This window comes from Phyllostomus hastatus, unplaced genomic scaffold, assembly GCF_019186645.2.
Source record: "Phyllostomus hastatus isolate PE091 unplaced genomic scaffold, TTU_PhHast_1.1 phas_scaffold_755, whole genome shotgun sequence".
Classification (NCBI taxonomy): Eukaryota; Metazoa; Chordata; class Mammalia; order Chiroptera; family Phyllostomidae; genus Phyllostomus; species Phyllostomus hastatus.
Genome location: NW_025334039.1, coordinates 5,261,315 through 5,279,166, shown reverse-complemented (window position 1 = coordinate 5,279,166; position 17,852 = coordinate 5,261,315). Strand labels below are relative to the sequence as shown.

The 17,852-nt window shown below is 41.8% G+C and overlaps 1 protein-coding gene across 1 annotated transcript; it reads left to right on the top strand.

Moving 5' to 3' along the window:
• Nucleotides 1-423: 423 nt before the first annotated feature.
• On the top strand, nucleotides 424-17,391 carry HSP90B1 (heat shock protein 90 beta family member 1). The gene is made up of 18 exons (XM_045826607.1): nucleotides 424-602; nucleotides 1,562-1,664; nucleotides 2,295-2,436; nucleotides 2,981-3,097; nucleotides 4,125-4,456; nucleotides 8,259-8,370; nucleotides 8,644-8,766; nucleotides 9,506-9,622; nucleotides 11,232-11,369; nucleotides 11,463-11,540; nucleotides 11,663-11,728; nucleotides 12,249-12,518; nucleotides 12,774-13,019; nucleotides 13,758-13,894; nucleotides 15,643-15,721; nucleotides 15,801-15,956; nucleotides 16,470-16,592; nucleotides 17,093-17,391. Exons 1-18 carry the CDS (start codon nucleotides 554-556, stop codon nucleotides 17,120-17,122), a joined length of 2,418 nt encoding a protein of 805 aa, XP_045682563.1. The 5' UTR covers nucleotides 424-553; the 3' UTR covers nucleotides 17,123-17,391.
• Nucleotides 17,392-17,852: the final 461 nt, after the last annotated feature.

Sequence of the window (17,852 nt, the reverse complement as noted above, 5' to 3'; positions counted from 1 at the left end):
AATCCTTGCAATGTGACTCCACGTGCAAACAGCCAAGATCGCGTTGCCATGGCTACCGTTCCCCTGGTCACGGAATTAACGCGCTCTAGGATCCGGAAGTAGTACCTCTGCGACCTCTCCAAAAAGAGGAATGTGTTCTGATCTGACGTTTATTGGACGGTTTCCCATAAAGGCCAAAGCTTCCCAGGCAAAGGGGCGGACCCGGGTGAGAGGGGCCCGCGGAGCCATTAGATTGGAGAATAGAAGCTGTGGATGACCAATCGGAAGGAGCCACGCTTCGGGCATTGGGCATCGCACCTGGACAGCTCCGATTGGTGCACTGAGGTCCCCCCCTCAGATCTCCATTGGGTACAGAGAGTGCGTGGTGGGGCACGATTGGTGGGTTCGTGTTTCCCGTCCTCCGCCCTCGAGAAGTAGGGTGAAAAGCGGCCGTACTTGCTTGGGGTAGTGGGCGGACCGCGCGGCGTGAGGTGTAAGGATCTGAACCCAGGGGTGGCGGGACCGAGGCGGCTCCTGCAATCAAAAGGGACTTGAGACTCGTCGGCCGCGCGACATGAGGGCCCTGTGGGTGCTGGGCCTCTGCTGCGTACTGCTGACCTTCGGTGAGTGATCCAGGAGGAGCGGACACCCCGGACGCCCCCCCTTATCAAGCGCGGCCTCTTCTCGAAGGTTCTGGTGCCGTTGATCTTGCGAGTGGGATAAAGTAACAGGGCCTGAGATGGCCAGGGGGGACCATCGCTTTTCCTCGAAAGAGGCTATGGGGCTTTCGTTTACTGTTTCTCCTCTGGAAAGAAAAGAGAGAACGGGGTTATTTAAATCCCTTATAGATCTCCTGGTATCCGCGTCTGGAGGTGGGGGCCTCTTTCGAGTTCTCGCTACCCCGAAAGCATTGCGGGTGCCTGGTCGCAAGGACTTTTTGCCGATGCCTCAACCTTTGGCTATTAGAGCTTGAGGACCCCCGTCCCCCACGTCTTCCGATTCCTGGCGAACGTGCGTTTCCTTTCTTAGGTCCCGGGTTGGGGAGCGTGGAGCCCTGGATCACGGCAAAGGCACTGTCCGCGCGACTGATTACATTGGTGCTCCAGCTCCTTAACAACTCCTCCCCTTCTTGGGTCCCTGGGCCCAATTTCAGTTCCCCTCGCCAGAGGTTACACAAAATCCTATTTGCATTCTGACCTGTGATTTTGAAGGCCTGTGCTTTGGCATGGTCAATTTGGAGGCCTTGTCTTGGCCTGCGCACTACACGTGAATGTGGAAGGGGCCTGATATCAAATCTGCTGAACGTTAAAAAGGATCGGGGGTGGCTCTTTAAAAGTGATGATTACCTCCGTATCTCAGAATCTAGTGGGGAACGAACCGCAGTGTCTGAACTTAAATAAGAACTCGGCAGGCTTGTTTTACATTAGCTAATTAAACCAGGGGATCCATTCTCCCATCCCTATCTCATATACATACCAACTGAATTTTGCAACCCCTACCCATTGCCCTGTTTATTTTCCTTCTGAGAACTACACGAAGCAGTGGGGTTTTAAGAGGGTTTCATTGTTAAATCTTCCTCCAGGGTTGGTCCGAGCTGATGATGAAGTCGATGTGGATGGCACAGTAGAAGCGGACCTGGGTAAAAGTAGAGAAGGCTCAAGGACAGATGATGAAGTAGTACAGAGGTTTGTGTTCATTTAAAACTATACTGATAAGCCCTCTCCATACTGGATACTTCCTTGGTATCTCCAACAGCCCAGGTGAAGTAAATTTAAATAGCTAAAAAATGGTCAGAGAAAATGTAGCAAGTGTGTGCACCCAGAAGTATCTCCTGACTTGTCCCGAAGAATGGTCAAACTTGAATGAATTCCTTTGAGAACTATTTTGATAACTATGTTGCAGAATACTAGCACTGTAACCTTCTTAAGACTTTAGAAAAGACTCCAGTTGAACAATGTTTTAAAATTTGGCCTCTTGGAACTTAGTTGTGTAGACCCGTAGAGCTTCCTGGGCAAAGGGGTGGTTCCACATGTGAGGGAACATTAATGAACATGACTTTGCTTTTTCGTGGAAGAAAGTTGGGTTTATTTTTCTGACAAAGTTAAGAACCGAGTGTTTGCAATGCAGTGTTAAAGGTAACAAACTACTGTGGTACAATAGCAATGACATGGTAGATTAGTAATATTGTATAAAGGTCTCCATTTTACCTTTTTAACCCTTAAGACCACCTTAAAACACCACTGTGCTCTCATCACAGATCCTGTCTTTTTAGAGGGAACTAAGAGATTCAATATTTATCAAATTTACTTTCTTAGAGAAGAAGAAGCTATTCAGTTGGATGGATTAAATGCATCCCAAATACGAGAACTTAGAGAGAAATCAGAAAAGTTTGCCTTCCAAGCTGAAGTAAACAGAATGATGAAACTTATCATCAATTCATTGTATAAAAATAAGGAGGTAAGCAACATGTGGCTAGGATAATTTTTTTCTCTGTATGGGAGCATACTTGTTTACTTTCATATTTCATAGTAAATGTACTTAAATAGTAACTCCAAATAAGTAGTTAGCAAAGTTTAAATACCCAGGACTGTAAGTACAAGTAATTGCTACTAGATATAGTGTGTGCTGTGTGATGGTGGGTGGGGATTGTTAGACATTCTCCCTCCGCTTTCCTTTCCCCTGCATATATGTTCATGGCCTGCTAAACAGTTGAGAGTCCTCAAGGACCCTAACAAACCAAGCTTCATGTGTTACATACCTAAAGATCACCAGTAGATTGGTGTTACTGCTCTTACCAGTTCAGGTGTCCCTTTGGGTTGCTATAGTCCTTCATGTAAAGAGCTGTACCTCCTTTACCAAGAGAGTAAAGCCTCCTCTTTACCATAAAATGCTTTTTTTCAGAGCACAGAGGAGAAATAAAATGATTTTGACATTAAATGTAATGTTTCGTGTTATCTTGAGGCTAATTAATCTAACTGTATTTAATCTGGCTTCCAATTAGATTTTCCTGCGAGAACTGATTTCAAATGCTTCTGACGCTTTAGATAAGATAAGGCTAATATCACTGACTGATGAAAATGCTCTTTCTGGAAATGAGGAACTAACCGTCAAAATTAAGGTAAGCTTAACACAATTTTCTTTTTCTTTTTAAATAAAAAGAATCCTTAGCATTAAGAATTCACTTCCATCAAGGTAAACAAGTTATGCTGCAGTAACAAATAACCCCCCCCAAATCTCAGGGAATAAATCAAAGGTCAGCAAAGTAGGGCCTGTGGGCCAAATCCAACCTGCTGCCTGCTTTTATAAGTCAAGTTTTATCGGAACATTGCCCCGCCTGCTTGTATATTATCTGTGACTGTTTTTGTGCTGCGTGGCAGAGCTGAGTAGTTGTGACAGAGACCATATGCCCCCCAAAAGCCTAAAGTATTTACTCTCTGGCTGTTTTACAAGAACAGCTTGCCACCCTCTGGCTTAAATCAATCACAGGCTGTGGCCTCTGCTTTGTATCATCCTCACTCCAGGCCACAGACTGATAGAGCAGCCACCACCTGAAGTGCAGCCGGTTGCCGTGGTGTAGAGAGAGCTTGGAGGGTCTTATATCAATTAGAGGCTCCGTCTGAAGGTCACAGTCTTACTTGCAACTTACTGACCAAAACTAGTGATACGACCTCCCCAACCATAAGTGGAGGGAGGAAGCATATTCCTATTACGTTTCTGGAAGGCAGAGAGTTGGGAACATGTGGTGAAGAACATTGATCCCCACAGATTCCATACACAGAAGTGATTCAAGCTTTCAATTTTTATTTTCTATCAAAGACATCGGCAAAACATAAAATTTTATTATTTTTGAATATTTTCTTCAAAAACAACTTTTGTTTAGTCTGTCTCTGCCCTCTTCTGAAACTTTCGCAAATACACTGAATTTACACTTACCCTCTCTATAAAGAACAATGCATATACTTAAGATGTGCATTTTCTGAAAAGACCATAAAACACTATATGGAAGAAAATACCACAGTTCAGTTTTCTGTATTGGAATTGATGTTGCACAAAGCTGGGAGTTTTTTAATATTTAGCTCAGTATTCACTTGTCATACCATGAGTAGAAAGCAAATATAACTATCTTGTTTTTGCCTTCCCTGTAGTGTGACAAGGAGAAGAACCTGCTGCATGTCACAGACACCGGTGTGGGGATGACCAGGGAAGAGTTGGTTAAAAACCTTGGCACCATAGCCAAATCTGGGACAAGCGAGTTTTTAAACAGAATGACCGAGGCGCAAGAAGATGGCCAGTCAACTTCTGAACTGATTGGCCAGTTTGGTGTTGGTTTCTATTCTGCCTTCCTTGTCGCAGACAAGGTCATTGTCACATCGAAGCACAACAACGATACCCAGCACATCTGGGAGTCCGACTCCAATGAATTTTCGGTGATTGCCGATCCAAGAGGAAACACTCTAGGACGGGGAACGACAATTACGTGAGTGTTACTAATTCTTCATGATAATTAACAGTGGGAGTGAGGACCTTGACTGTCCAGTTTGGGCTCTCTGAGCAAACGCCTTATTCTGGGTTTCAATTTCCTTGCCTATAAAACGAGGAGATTGAGTTGTTCCCATCAGTTGAAGAATGTTTTCAGGGTTTGCTAAGGGCCAGACACCCAGAGTTAATGATGGCTGCTACGCATGGAGGACGCAATAAGTAGGCAAAGTTAGCTCTTCCCGGGGAGAAGGCAAAGTGGAGGCCTCCCAGAGAAGGGGCTGGGTCCAAGTCTCCCAGGGAAGCGAGACTTAGAAAGGTAGTCAGTCTGTGGAGCATCATAGATAAAGGCGTGGAGGAACGGCGTGGTCACAGGATTAGTTTTCCAGAGGAGGGCGGGATTGGGTGCAAGGAGACTCCATGGGTGGCGATTGGAAATATTTGAGATCTGTGGTACTAGTGGGTTGGGGTGGATTGCAGAGACTAAAGACTTAAAGTTAAGAAATTTTTTGGAAGAAAATGTCTCATTTGAAGATAATTGGAAATTACTGAATTCTAATTACTGAGTAGGAAAGAAGCATGTATCTATCATCGTAACCAACTTTCTTCATCCCAAAACATAACATTTCCTGTCTCCGTGGTCAGAGATGTTCCTTTCACGAAGGCTAGTGGGAGGACTGCATGTTAGTTCTTTACCAGTGTACTTGTCCCAGTTTCCCCTTCCCCGCTTTGTTATGAACGCTGACATCTCCCAGTCTCCTCAGGAGGCCTCACTAACAGCCATACCCCAGTGCCCTCTCTCATTAGGTGTCAGAGAGGAGGTAAATCACACCTCTTAACTAGAAAGAGAAGGAAGATGATGTCCCAGGAGGTGGTGCTGTTTTAGGGCCTGAGAGACAGTCAAGACTACCCAGAAGGAAGCTTCGTGAAAGCAAATGCTTTGTTGGCTGCTCTGTTCCCAGAGCCTAGCCCTCGACTGGCAGATGTGTGTGTGAATGAACAGGCGTTGGGACAGTTCTGTGCAGGCAGCGTGGATGATGTTTGATGAGTCAGCGAAACTGTACAACAGGTTCTGCTCTCCCTGGGCAAAATTGCCTTTTTTTTTTTTTTTTTTTTTTTTTTCCTTCAAGTCTTCCTACCCTGCCATTCACTCAACAGATACTCATTTGAATGCCTAATACCTGCCAGGGCTTAAGGCTACAGTGGAGAGTAAAACATGCAGCCCCTGCTCTCTCATGGCTCATTCTGGCAAGGGGAAAAACATGAAGTCTGATTCAGGGCGGCAGACGCAGGAAAGGCCAGAGGGCCTTTCTGAAATAGTGATGAGTTCAGATGTTCCAAGCAGCATGTTGAACGTTTCGGAGACGAAGTCCCTTTGAGGAACTGAAAGTCTCGAGTGGCCAGAGGACGACGGAGAGTGGAAGTCGGGGTCCTGCCCTGCGTGCATGACTTCATCTCTCTTTGTACCCCTAAATTAGCCTCTGCCGTACCCTCAGGAGAAACTTTGTGAGGATTGAAAGAGATCATGAAATAGGAGTGCTTCTGTCCTTCCTACCACAGTGAGGGCGGGATTCTCCACTTTTCCCCAAAGCTAGTCCCTGCTTGCGATCCCTCATCTGGCCTCCTCAGAAACTAAGCACACATTAATTCCTGCCCCACCTTTTCAGGTAGGCCTTTCCCACACACCGCCTCTCTCCGGGCAGAGTGGAAGCATTCCAGGGTCCCCGGGGTGGGGGAAGGCAGGTGGTGCCATCCTCCCTTCTGTCGGGCACACGCTCTCTTTCTGTCCCTCTCCACAGTTGGGCTTTAAGACGCACACTGGCCTGTGCTACTTCACGTCTGTCATGACTCGGCCCACTCGCTGTATCTCTACCTTATCTACCGCCTTTCCATTGAAATAACTCACCGATAATCCTTGTCGCCAAATCCAATGGATTTGGTCATTTTTTAAAAATATTTATTTATTTATTTAGAGTGGGAAGGGAGGGAGGGAGAGAGAGAGAAACATCAATGTGCAGTTGCTGGGGGTCATGGCCTGCAACTCAGGCATGTGCCCTGGCTGGGAATCGAATTTGTGATGCTTTGGTTCGCAGCCTGTGCTCAATCCACTGAGCCACACCAGCCAGGGCTGATTCGGTTATTTTTTAACTGACATTGCTCCAGGAATAGATTCCCTGTTTTCCTTAGTTTTTCTGGGGTGCATTCTACCGAGTTGGCTTTCTACTGCCCAGTTTCCATGGCCCCGCATGTCTTTTCTTTGCCCATTTCTTAAACGTTGGTATTCTTTTTATTTACATTATGACGTTTATATTCTTTTTATTTAAAAGTTAAGTTTCAACCCTCTTCTCATGCTTGTGTTCCTAATTTCATCTTACCACTGTCATGGATTCGGGTTCCAGATTCTTCTCAGGATTCTCAAATCTGTATTCTTAGTCGACATTACAAGTCAGCAAACTTTTTCCTGAAGGGCCACCTAGTGAACAATTTAAGCTTGTGGACTGTTGGGTCTGTCACATGTCACAACTCTGCTGTTCTAGCTGAAAGCCACCTTAGGCAATATATGATGAGGTTTTGTCCCTGTAAAACTTTGTATGGGTACCAGCCATCCACAGTTTGTGAACTCCTAGTCTGGATCTCACTACTGGGCACTGTTCCTATCTATATCTAATTCCCATTTAAATGCCTCTTAAGATGTCAAATCATCAGCTTCAGCTCACATCCACAATTGAACTCTTGCCCTGACTGGTGTGGCTCAGTGAACTGGGCATCCTTCTGCAAGCTGAAGGGTCTCCAGTTCAATTCCCAGTCAGGGCACATGCCTGGGTTGCAGGCTGGGTCCCTGGTTGGGGGCATATGAGAGGCAACCACACATTGATTGATGCTTCTCTCCCTCTCTCCCTCCCTTCCCCTCTAAAAATAAATAAATAAAATCAAAATTGAACTTTTCCCCCAACCCAGCATCTCCAAGATGCATTCTGCTCTGAGACTAGAGACTTAGTCACCTCATTAGGCTGCGTCATGTGCACTGTCTGCCTACTTGTTGGCAAATGCTACTGAGCTGTTAACTTTTTGAGGCAGGAAAGGAACCATGGATACATCTTCACTTTTATTGGGGGCACAGACGCCAAGATAAGGGCTAGCTCTGCTGTGTTTGAGAATGTGTGGTTTGTTATTTTTGGTGGGTAGGGGTCAGGATGTGCAGATTGGGCACTGAGGAAGAAGAGGAGGCAGTGCTGCAGTTTTCGGTGTTGGAGTTAGCTGACCAGTACTGTCCAGTAGAACCCTGGTGGATGTCTTCTGTGTCTGCATTGTCCAGTATGGCTTGGATGGTGCAGCCATAACAATAGTTCGGGTTAATTTTCTAGCTTTTTTTTTTTTAAGGAACATTGTTTTTATTAGGGGTTCACTCTCTATAATAATCATTTGATTTCTAGATTTACTTTCAGAGTGCATATAATTCCACTTTTCTCCAGCTGTTTTCTCACCTTGAGCTTTCTTCAGATTTCAGTTCTTTCAACTGAAAAAAATCAATATATTTAGAAGGGTGGGAACATTCTCATTTCCTACTTGGGACTAAGGATAGTCTCTACTTCAGGGAGTGCAAGGAAGATTCTTTTACCGTATCCATACTGGGTATATTTCGCTCACAACCACTTACTGGTGATGAGAGTTCTTACCATGAATAACAGGCTATCTTGAACTAAACAGAACTACTGGCTATTAGTATTGTCATGAAGGCGAATTTATAATCAACTCTTCTAAACCATGGATGTGTCTCTATAAATGTCTTATTTCCTTTGCAGCCTTGTTTTAAAAGAAGAAGCATCTGATTACCTTGAATTGGATACAATTAAAAATCTCGTCAAAAAGTACTCACAGTTCATAAACTTTCCTATTTATGTGTGGAGCAGCAAGGTAAATCTATATTGCTAAAAATTTATATATTACTTTGGTACATATTTAGTATTTAGAGAAAGGTAAATGTGTTTTTGTGTTTTTTTCCAGTTCAGGATACTTGGGCTTTTTTTTAACAGAAGACCTGTTTTGTTTTGGGTTTTGGGTTTTTTTTGTTTGTTTGTTTTTGTTTTTTGGGGTTTTTTTGAGCTGTCATTTTGTTTCATTCTGTAGATGAAATCAGAATCATTAAAGAAATGAGTTTAATCCGAGTTCTACTTTCTATTTCAATAGACTGAAACTGTTGAGGAACCCATGGAAGAAGAAGAAGAAACAGCAAAAGAAGAAAAAGAAGAATCTGATGATGAAGCAGCAGTAGAAGAAGAAGAAGAGGAAAAGAAACCAAAAACTAAAAAAGTAAGTCTGGTTTATGTCCCTGCTTAAAATATTTTTCAGGATGTATCAGGAAAACACAGAAACCTAAGTAGGTACTGATTTAGGCAAACTTCAGTTCTTAAAGGTTGTCTCTTTTTCAAATGGTAAGTCCATCCTATAAAAACGAGGGCTGTGTGTGTTTTTCCCCTTCTAGAAAGTTGTAAGTACCAAACCCGGTTCATTCTTATAAGAGTTTTCTGACTTCTAAATATTGCTCAGGACTGGCGGCTTATAATGTTTTGAATTTTAAAATCTTAAAAAAGTGTTCTACATCTTTTTTGTTATGTAGGTATTAACTATAAAAGTAGTTCTCTGGCCTGTGCAGGAAGCAGAGTAGGTAAAAGTTAATGGCTGTGAGCTTGAGTAATAGTTATTTTAAGATGTTGAGTTTCTATAATACATAATACGTATATCCTAACCTCAAAACCTATTTTCAAGAAATAACATTTTAGCTAAAAATAGTGGGGAAAAAATTGGCTTTTTATCAATTTCAATGATAACCAGTTGCCTTTTTATATTAAATATCAATCTTAAATCAGCCTTAAATGTTGAGAAATACTTTTTTCCCCTAAACTTTTTATATAGTTGGCAGGAGCTATAGTTAATATAGATTAGAGGTATCTTTTGTTCCTCCCATGTTCTTTTCTGAAATGCCCTCGAGTCATGGTTTCCACTGGTGTGACTGCTGGGAGAAACTAATTAATACTGTTAATAACTTCAGGTTGAAAAAACTGTCTGGGATTGGGAACTTATGAATGATATCAAACCAATATGGCAGAGACCATCAAAAGAAGTGGAAGAGGATGAATATAAAGCTTTCTACAAATCATTTTCAAAGGTAACTATTACTTAAAATAATGTGATCATAAAAAAATACTAAATTCCAAAATAAGTTTAAAACAATTTATAACTGCTTTACAATTGGTTTCCTTTTTAACCCTGTGTATTTTATATTATACATTTTTTTTAAAGATCCATTTATTTATTTTTGAGAGAGAAGGGAGGGAGAGAGAGAGAGAGAGAGAGAAACATCAATGTGCGGTTGCTGGGGGCCGTGGCCTGCAACCCTGGCATGTGCCTTGTCTGGGAATCGAACCTGCGATACTTTGGTTCACAGCCCGCGCTCAATCCACTGAGCTTCGCCAGTCAGGTTATATTACGCACTTTTTTAAAAAAGTCACTCTGGGAAATCTGTAGGCTTCCCCAGAGTGCCTGTGTTACAAGAAAAGATCATACCTCCATGGGCATATGTGTGACTCCGCTCTAGAACCCATAAAACAAAGTTGCATTATTGACTGGCTTTTAACATAATCCTCAAAGAGCTTGTTTACAGCAGCATTAAATAATTACTGTGAGGTCACAAACCTAGATGGGAATAACTCCTAACTTTTTTTTCTTTTACTGATCCCTTGTAACTCTTAAAGATCCAAAACTAGCACAGGCTAAGATTATTTCAAGTTAATGTTTCTCTAAACCACATTTTGTACAAAATAGAATAGTTTAATTGACTTAGCATGGCTAGCTAAAGCAATAATCTATGATTGCATTTGTTCTTTACTCTGTAATTCTATCTGTTGATTTGTTACTTAACCTTTGTCTTCCTTATGTTAACATCCAACCACTCTTTAAGGTTTACCTCTAAAAACTTTCCCTTGGTTCACTAAAGTCCTACTAGTGTATATAAAGGCACTTTATCTAGGGCAGTTGCATTGGAAATACACCGTAATGTGAGCTGCATCATATTATCCTAAATATTTGTAGAAGCCATATTTAAAAAAAATAGAAACAGGTGAAGTTAATTGGTAATAATATTTAACTCAACACACCCAAAATAGTATGGCTTCAACATAAAAAATTAAAATTTACTTTTGGGGTTTTTTTTTACACTGTATCTTCAAAGTCTGGTTGTGTATTTTACACTTAACCACCAATCACATCCCAATTCGGACTAGCCACATGTGGGTTCAGTAATGGATAATGCAATATATGTAGGGAATTTCTGCTTTTATACTTTTGTAGCTATTCACATACATCTTTATACCTACTGCTATAGTCCAAATTCCATGGGAGAAATCTGTTCTTGAGTACTTTCCATGGTTGACAGGAACACTCATGAAGTATGGTGTATGGTTTTGTCATTTGGGTGGGTTGCTGGTTTTCCCGTCCTGTAAAACGTGGAGTCCATCCTTCCCGAGTTTAGGAGTAATGTTATTGCCAGTTACCATCAAAACAGCCCTGTCTGGCCAGCTGAAATCACAGTCTTAGTTGTTTCCTCTTCCCTCCAGGTGCTCCCCCACCCTTTTTTTGGAAAAGGAACTTTTTTTATTAAATGCTAAACTGAACTGTACTATGTAACAAATTGCCTAGCCTTTGTACTGCCTGTGTGTGTGTGTGTGTGTGTGTGTGCACGCGCGCCTTTTGAACAACTAAGTACAAACTTTCCACAGGAAAGTGAAGACCCCATGGCTTACATCCACTTTACTGCTGAAGGGGAAGTTACCTTCAAGTCCATTTTATTCGTGCCCACGTCTGCTCCACGTGGTCTGTTTGATGAATATGGATCTAAGAAGAGTGATTACATTAAGGTGGGTTTTTAAGTAATGTAAACAGAGGTTTTTAATTTGAAAGTACAATTTCCAGATGGTAACCTTTTTTTTTTTCTTTTTGTCTCTGTTTAGCTGTATGTGCGCCGAGTGTTCATCACAGACGACTTCCATGATATGATGCCCAAGTACCTTAATTTTGTCAAGGGTGTTGTAAGTACCTGAAGGTTGGGAGAAGGGGCAGTTCGCTGGTTGGTTGGTTGGTTGGTTGGTGGTTGGTTTTGTTTCTTTCCTGTGTTTTTATTGCTCACTGGACTTTCTTTTGCCGTGTGTAGGTGGACTCCGATGATCTCCCCCTGAACGTGTCCCGTGAGACTCTTCAGCAACATAAGCTGCTGAAGGTGAGCGTCTCTGGGAAGAGAGTGGCTGCTTTGCTCTTTGATTGGGCCTCGGGGGACAGTTTCCATTAGCGGAGTCACCAGATTGTGGGACTAGTCCTTGGCTGTTCAGATGAATTTCATTTTACTCTGAAATTCTCAAATCCTGAGAGTCTGACTATTTTCCCCCCGCCCCCCCCCCGCATTATGTAATAACAAAATATTCAAATGTATAGAAAAGAATCAAAAGAAATGTATCGAAAGAATTACATAGCGACCACATACATATGTATACATATACACACACACTACCTGGTCTAAAGTTAGAATATTAACATTAAATCCAACTGTGACCATTTCCGCTGACAGTTGAGTTGCGCTCGGTCTGACATGGGGGTGCTCACCGTTCCCTGCCCCTTGGTAAACGGCGGTGATAGTGCCTGTCGGCGTCTTTCCCCACTACTCCCCTGCCTCCTCACATGTCGTAGGTTCTCAGAACTTTGAGATGAAGTTCTCTAATCAGTTTTTCTTTCATTGTGGTTAGGTGATTAGAAAGAAGCTTGTTCGTAAAACTCTGGACATGATCAAGAAGATTGCTGATGAGAAGTACAATGACACTTTTTGGAAAGAATTTGGTACCAACATCAAGCTTGGGGTGATTGAGGATCACTCCAATAGAACACGTCTTGCTAAACTTCTTAGATTCCAGTCTTCTCATCACGCAAGTGACATCACTAGTCTAGACCAGTATGTGGAAAGAATGAAGGAGAAACAGGACAAAATCTACTTCATGGCCGGGTCCAGCAGGAAAGAGGTGAGACACGCTCTACTTGTCAGGGACCATGGTTTGTGGCTGGGAAGTGACAGCTAACTCTTGAGAACAAAAAGGAAACGTAATTGTAACTTTGAATTGTAGTAGTTATGAGGCCTGGTCAGTCACTTACAGTCTCTGTGCCTCTTAACTCTCCAGCTGTAAATGAGATGGTTGGTACTCTATAAACATAGCTGCTAGCATGAACACGTACATCAAGGCTAGACTTGGGAAGCTAAAATTCCCTTTATTTTGTAGGCTGAATCTTCTCCATTTGTTGAGCGACTTCTGAAAAAGGGCTATGAAGTGATTTATCTCACAGAACCTGTGGACGAATACTGCATTCAGGCTCTTCCTGAGTTCGACGGGAAGAGGTTCCAGAATGTTGCCAAGGAGGGAGTGAAGTTTGATGAAAGTGAGAAAACCAAGGAGAGTCGTGAAGCAATTGAGAAAGAATTTGAGCCTCTGCTCAATTGGATGAAAGATAAAGCCCTCAAGGACAAGGTATTCTAGAAATTAGAAAGTGTGAACATTTTTTAGTATCTGTAACAATATTTTTTTTATTGTTTTGTCAATAAATTAAACTTTGCAGCTGGTTACTTTGTAACCATTAAAACTTGTCAGGACAACATTTAATATTGTGGTTAAATTATTGGAAGAACAGGCTTAAAATTTAGGAACTACAAAGATTTAAAAGGATAATAGTGGTTATTCTATACGTGGGTGCTAGATGGTTTTTTTTCTTTATTAAATGAAGGTTTTCTGTAGTTTTAATATTGCTGTTGTAATAACTTAATTTTTTACTGGTTTAGTTTTATGTTTTTATTTTTTTTTATTTTTTTATTTTTTTTTTTAAGATTTTATTCATCCATTTTTAGGGAGGGAAGGGGGGGGGGAGACATCAATGTGCGGTTGCTGGGGGTCATGGCCTGCAACCCAGGAATATACCCTGGCTGGGAATCGAACCTGGGACACCTTAGTTCCCAGCCCGCGCTCAATCCACTGAGCTATGCCAGCCAGGCTAGTTTTATGTTTTTAAAAACTGATGTTTAAGTATTTCTGGCTGAAAAAACTCAGATTGTTAAATGACAGTGGCTCCTATGAATCTGAATGAGAGATACTTTGTTAGACTGCCTCTATGTTTATGGTCTTAAGGGAAGAATCCTTGAGTTGAAATGCAGTTGTCGAACGGCTTTAACTAGTGATATTTATACATGTCTAACTTTGGTTTCTTATCCTAAGATTGAAAAGGCTGTGGTGTCGCAGCGCCTGACGGAGTCTCCGTGTGCTCTCGTGGCCAGCCAGTACGGGTGGTCCGGCAACATGGAGAGAATCATGAAAGCGCAAGCGTACCAAACAGGCAAGGACATCTCTACAAAGTAAGTGGCCTTGGGAGAGTCCCTGCCACGGGGTGAGCTCTCATCCAGCCCTCCTGTGGAGGCTGGCATTGTCCTCTACGGAGCTGGTGTCAGTGTCCACTGTATGTTAGGTAGACGACGAGCTTTATAAAGGGGTTCTTCCCACATTAGCTTGGGAAAGAAAGGGTCTTGGATTTATAATTTATTTTACAGTATTTCAAATACAAATTTTCTTAATCTCTTACTCATAAATTATCTTCACTTCATTAGGTTATGTGCTTGGCCTGGTATCTAGACTTCTTTATATTTTTAGTTGTATGTACAGATGAGATTAATGACCATTTTATTACTCAAATTAGTTAAGTCTTTTAAGATTTTCTTTATTTTTACAGAGAAGGGAAGGAGAGAGAGTGGAATATCAATGTGTGGTTGCCTCTTGCACACCCCCTACTGGGGACCTGGCCTACAGCCCAGGCATGTGCCCTGACTGGGAATTGAACCAGCAACCCTTTGCTTCACAGGCCAGTGCTCAATCCACTGAGCCTCACCAGCCAGGGCTGGTTAAGTCTTTTTTAACCACCATGACTCTCCCTCAAATAGTATGCCCCACAAAATTAAAGATAAAAATACAACCCATGAGTTAACAAGTATTTTGAACTCAAAGTTCAAGTACTGGAAGTAAGTGGGTCTTTGGTACCCTTTATTTTTAAGAAATAATGTCAAGTTTATGTTTCATTGTTGTATCAGTAGCCTTGAAAATGGTCGTCCGTATGTCCATCCACACCACCACCCCCCGCCACTGCGCTTTTACTCTCTTGTCCACCTCTTATTGCTACCTAGTATCATACTTTTTTCCCCAAGGCCTAGCTTAAGGAGCCTTCTCACACATGTTTTTTTAAAAAAGTAAATACGGACTTACACACACTTAGAGTTCATAATTAGCATGACTCACCAATATATGTTTATACAGTAAAATGCTAAGGTGTCATCTCGCTTATGTGTTTTGTTCCCTAACTAGACTATAAACGCGAGGTGGAGAACAGGTTTGTGCTTATCCCATTGCAATAGGATAGTAGTCATTTAATAAATGTACACCTATTTCAGTCCTTCATTAATAGGAAGTTGCCTTCCATTCAATAAACATATTTGAGCACCTACTGTGTTTATTCATCGATGGTCTAAAGTGGACATTACTGCTGTCTTTGTCACATACAGACTACTCAGGATGACAAATCAAGTCCTAATCTTCTAAGGCCAGCACAGGTCATGGGCATACCGGGATGGGGACAGATGGAGTTCCTCCCTGTTCTCAACGTATAGTTGTTAGAGTGAAAACACTCATGGCTAAAATGCTAGAGATCACGAAGGAATGTTCAGAATTGGGAGCTGAGCTCGGGTGAAAGAACCAGCTGACTTTTCTTGGAGCCATACTGGGGAAGGCATCGTGGAGAAAGTGTTATTTGAGCAACACCCAGAAGCTGCCTAGACGACCCAGAGCTCTGGGGACAGAGCTGCAGTTGAGGCAGCGAGGATAATTATGTGGGAACCAGCAGGCTACTGAATCAGTTCGTCCACTCTGCGTGTTCTAGGCGCTTGGGATTCATCTAACAGTGCCCGTCCCCCTTCAAAAGGGAAAGCATGATGTGGCAGTATAAGAACATCGTGATTCCTTCCAGCGCTGCTCCTGTAATTATGAAAGTGAGCAGTAGAAAAACTGCATGAACCCTAAAATTGGATGTTTGTTAATGTTCATTTTTACCCCTTAACAGTTACTACGCCAGCCAGAAGAAAACATTTGAAATCAACCCCAGACACCCACTGATCAAAGACATGCTCCGACGAGTTAAGGTGAGTGAACATTACAGCCGTACTCCTTCATGTTGAATGCTTTGTGCCTTTTAATAAAGTCTGATTTCTTCCTCTTCAGGAAGACGAAGATGACAAAACAGTTTCAGATCTTGCGGTGGTTTTGTTTGAAACAGCAACACTGAGGTCAGGATACCTTTTACCAGACACTAAGGCATATGGAGATAGAATAGAAAGGATGCTTCGCCTCAGTTTAAACATTGACCCTGATGCAAAGGTTTGTATTCCCAACCTTCCCACGTAGGCTTTTTTTTTTTTCCTTTTTTTTTTAAGAATAGGTTCCCCTTGATTACGTGATTGATGTAGCTCTGAAAATTGGAACTAATCTCTACTTTTTAGAAATAATTAATTATTTTTTTAATTTACTGATTTAGAAAGAGAGAAACACCAATTCATTGTTCCTCTTATTTATGCATTCATTGGTTGATTTTGTATGTGCGCTGATCAGGGATCGAACCCGCAACCTAGGCATGTCAGAACAATGCTCTAACCAACCAACAGAGCTACTGAGCCAGGGCTAGAAATAATTTATTAAATGTTTGAATCCCCAGTATCATGTGCTGTACTAGAAGTTAAACAGAAATTCTTTTGTGTGCTTTTTTTTAATCTTCCATTGTTAGCTTGACTGCTAACTCTCATTGGAGGACTGTGAAATTCATTGAGATCTTACACATTTAAATAGGCGAAGTGAAAACAGATCCATTAATGGGCTCATAAATGTTGTTCTTAGGTGGAAGAAGAACCAGAAGAAGAACCCGAAGAAACAACAGAGGACACCACAGAAGACACGGAGCAAGACGAAGACGACGACGTGGATGCCGGAACAGACGAAGAAGAAGCAGAAACAGCAGAGGTATGGCTAATCGAGAACGGGACTTAGTTCTGGCAAATTTAGGACTGTGTAACGTAAAGAAGTCAGACTTATCAGAAATCTGCCCCAAAATAGGCATCTCATATGAAATTCAAAAGCTCTAGAGCAAATCATGTTCTTTCTTTAAATAAAGTATATCCTTTGATCTTCCAGCTTCTTTTATTTCTGTATTTTAGACATCCATTCTTGATGTTTCTAAACAGATTTTTCCGTAACCCACAATTCTTCCATACTGTGCCATTTGCTCTGCCTTACTATATAGCAACATTAGGGTGTTTTAAACTTATTGTTTGTGTTCGGGGCATTGATCTTGTGAGTACTAAATGATCAAAAAATTGTTTCCAGATTAGCAAGGTGAGGTGTTAGCCTACCGCTGAAATAATAGAAATAGAAATACACAGAAGGTGCACATACGAACCTTCTGTGCGCTAAGGGTTTTATTTCTGCTGGCTTTTAATGTCTTCTGATTTCTGTTTTCACAGAAATCTACAGCTGAAAAAGATGAATTGTAAATTACACTCTTCACCATTTGGATCCTGTGTGGAGATGGAATGTGAAATTAAGTCATTTCTTTTGGGAGAGACGTGTATTTTGGATGCTTCCCCCAGCTCCCTTTTCCCCTGCACTGTAAAATGTTGAAATTGTGGGTCACAGGAAAAAGAGGGTTTTTTAGTTGAATTTTTTTTAACATTCCTCATGAATGTAAATTTGTACTATTTAACTGACTATTCTTGGTGTAAAATCTTGTCATGTGTATAAAAATAAAAAAGATCCCAAATAATCAGTGTCTTGCCTATCTTTGTTTGTTTAAATATAGCCCGGACCAGAGTGCCTCAGTTAGTGCCTCAGTTAGTTCCTCAGTGCATCATACTGCAAAGCAAGAAGTCACTGGTTCAATTCCCCATCAGGGCACACGCCTGGGTTGCAGGTTCAGTCCCTAGTTGGGGTGCATGGGAGAGGCACCAATCAGTGCTTCGCTCTCTCATCGACATTTCCCTCCCTCCCATCCCCTCTCTTTTATTTAGAAATAAAATCTTTAAAAAAATAAAATGGGAGCTCAGCCAGAGAAACATGTTATGAAGGTATAAGGATCCTTTCATAATAGTATTAATTAGCTATTTGTAATATTTTCAATTTGGGGGGCCACAATAAGTGACCAGTTTTAATGATTGTTACAGAAGTTAGAGCCATTGGTTTACATTAAACAGTGACATCTGAAACATGCTCCTCGGAACCCTCCAA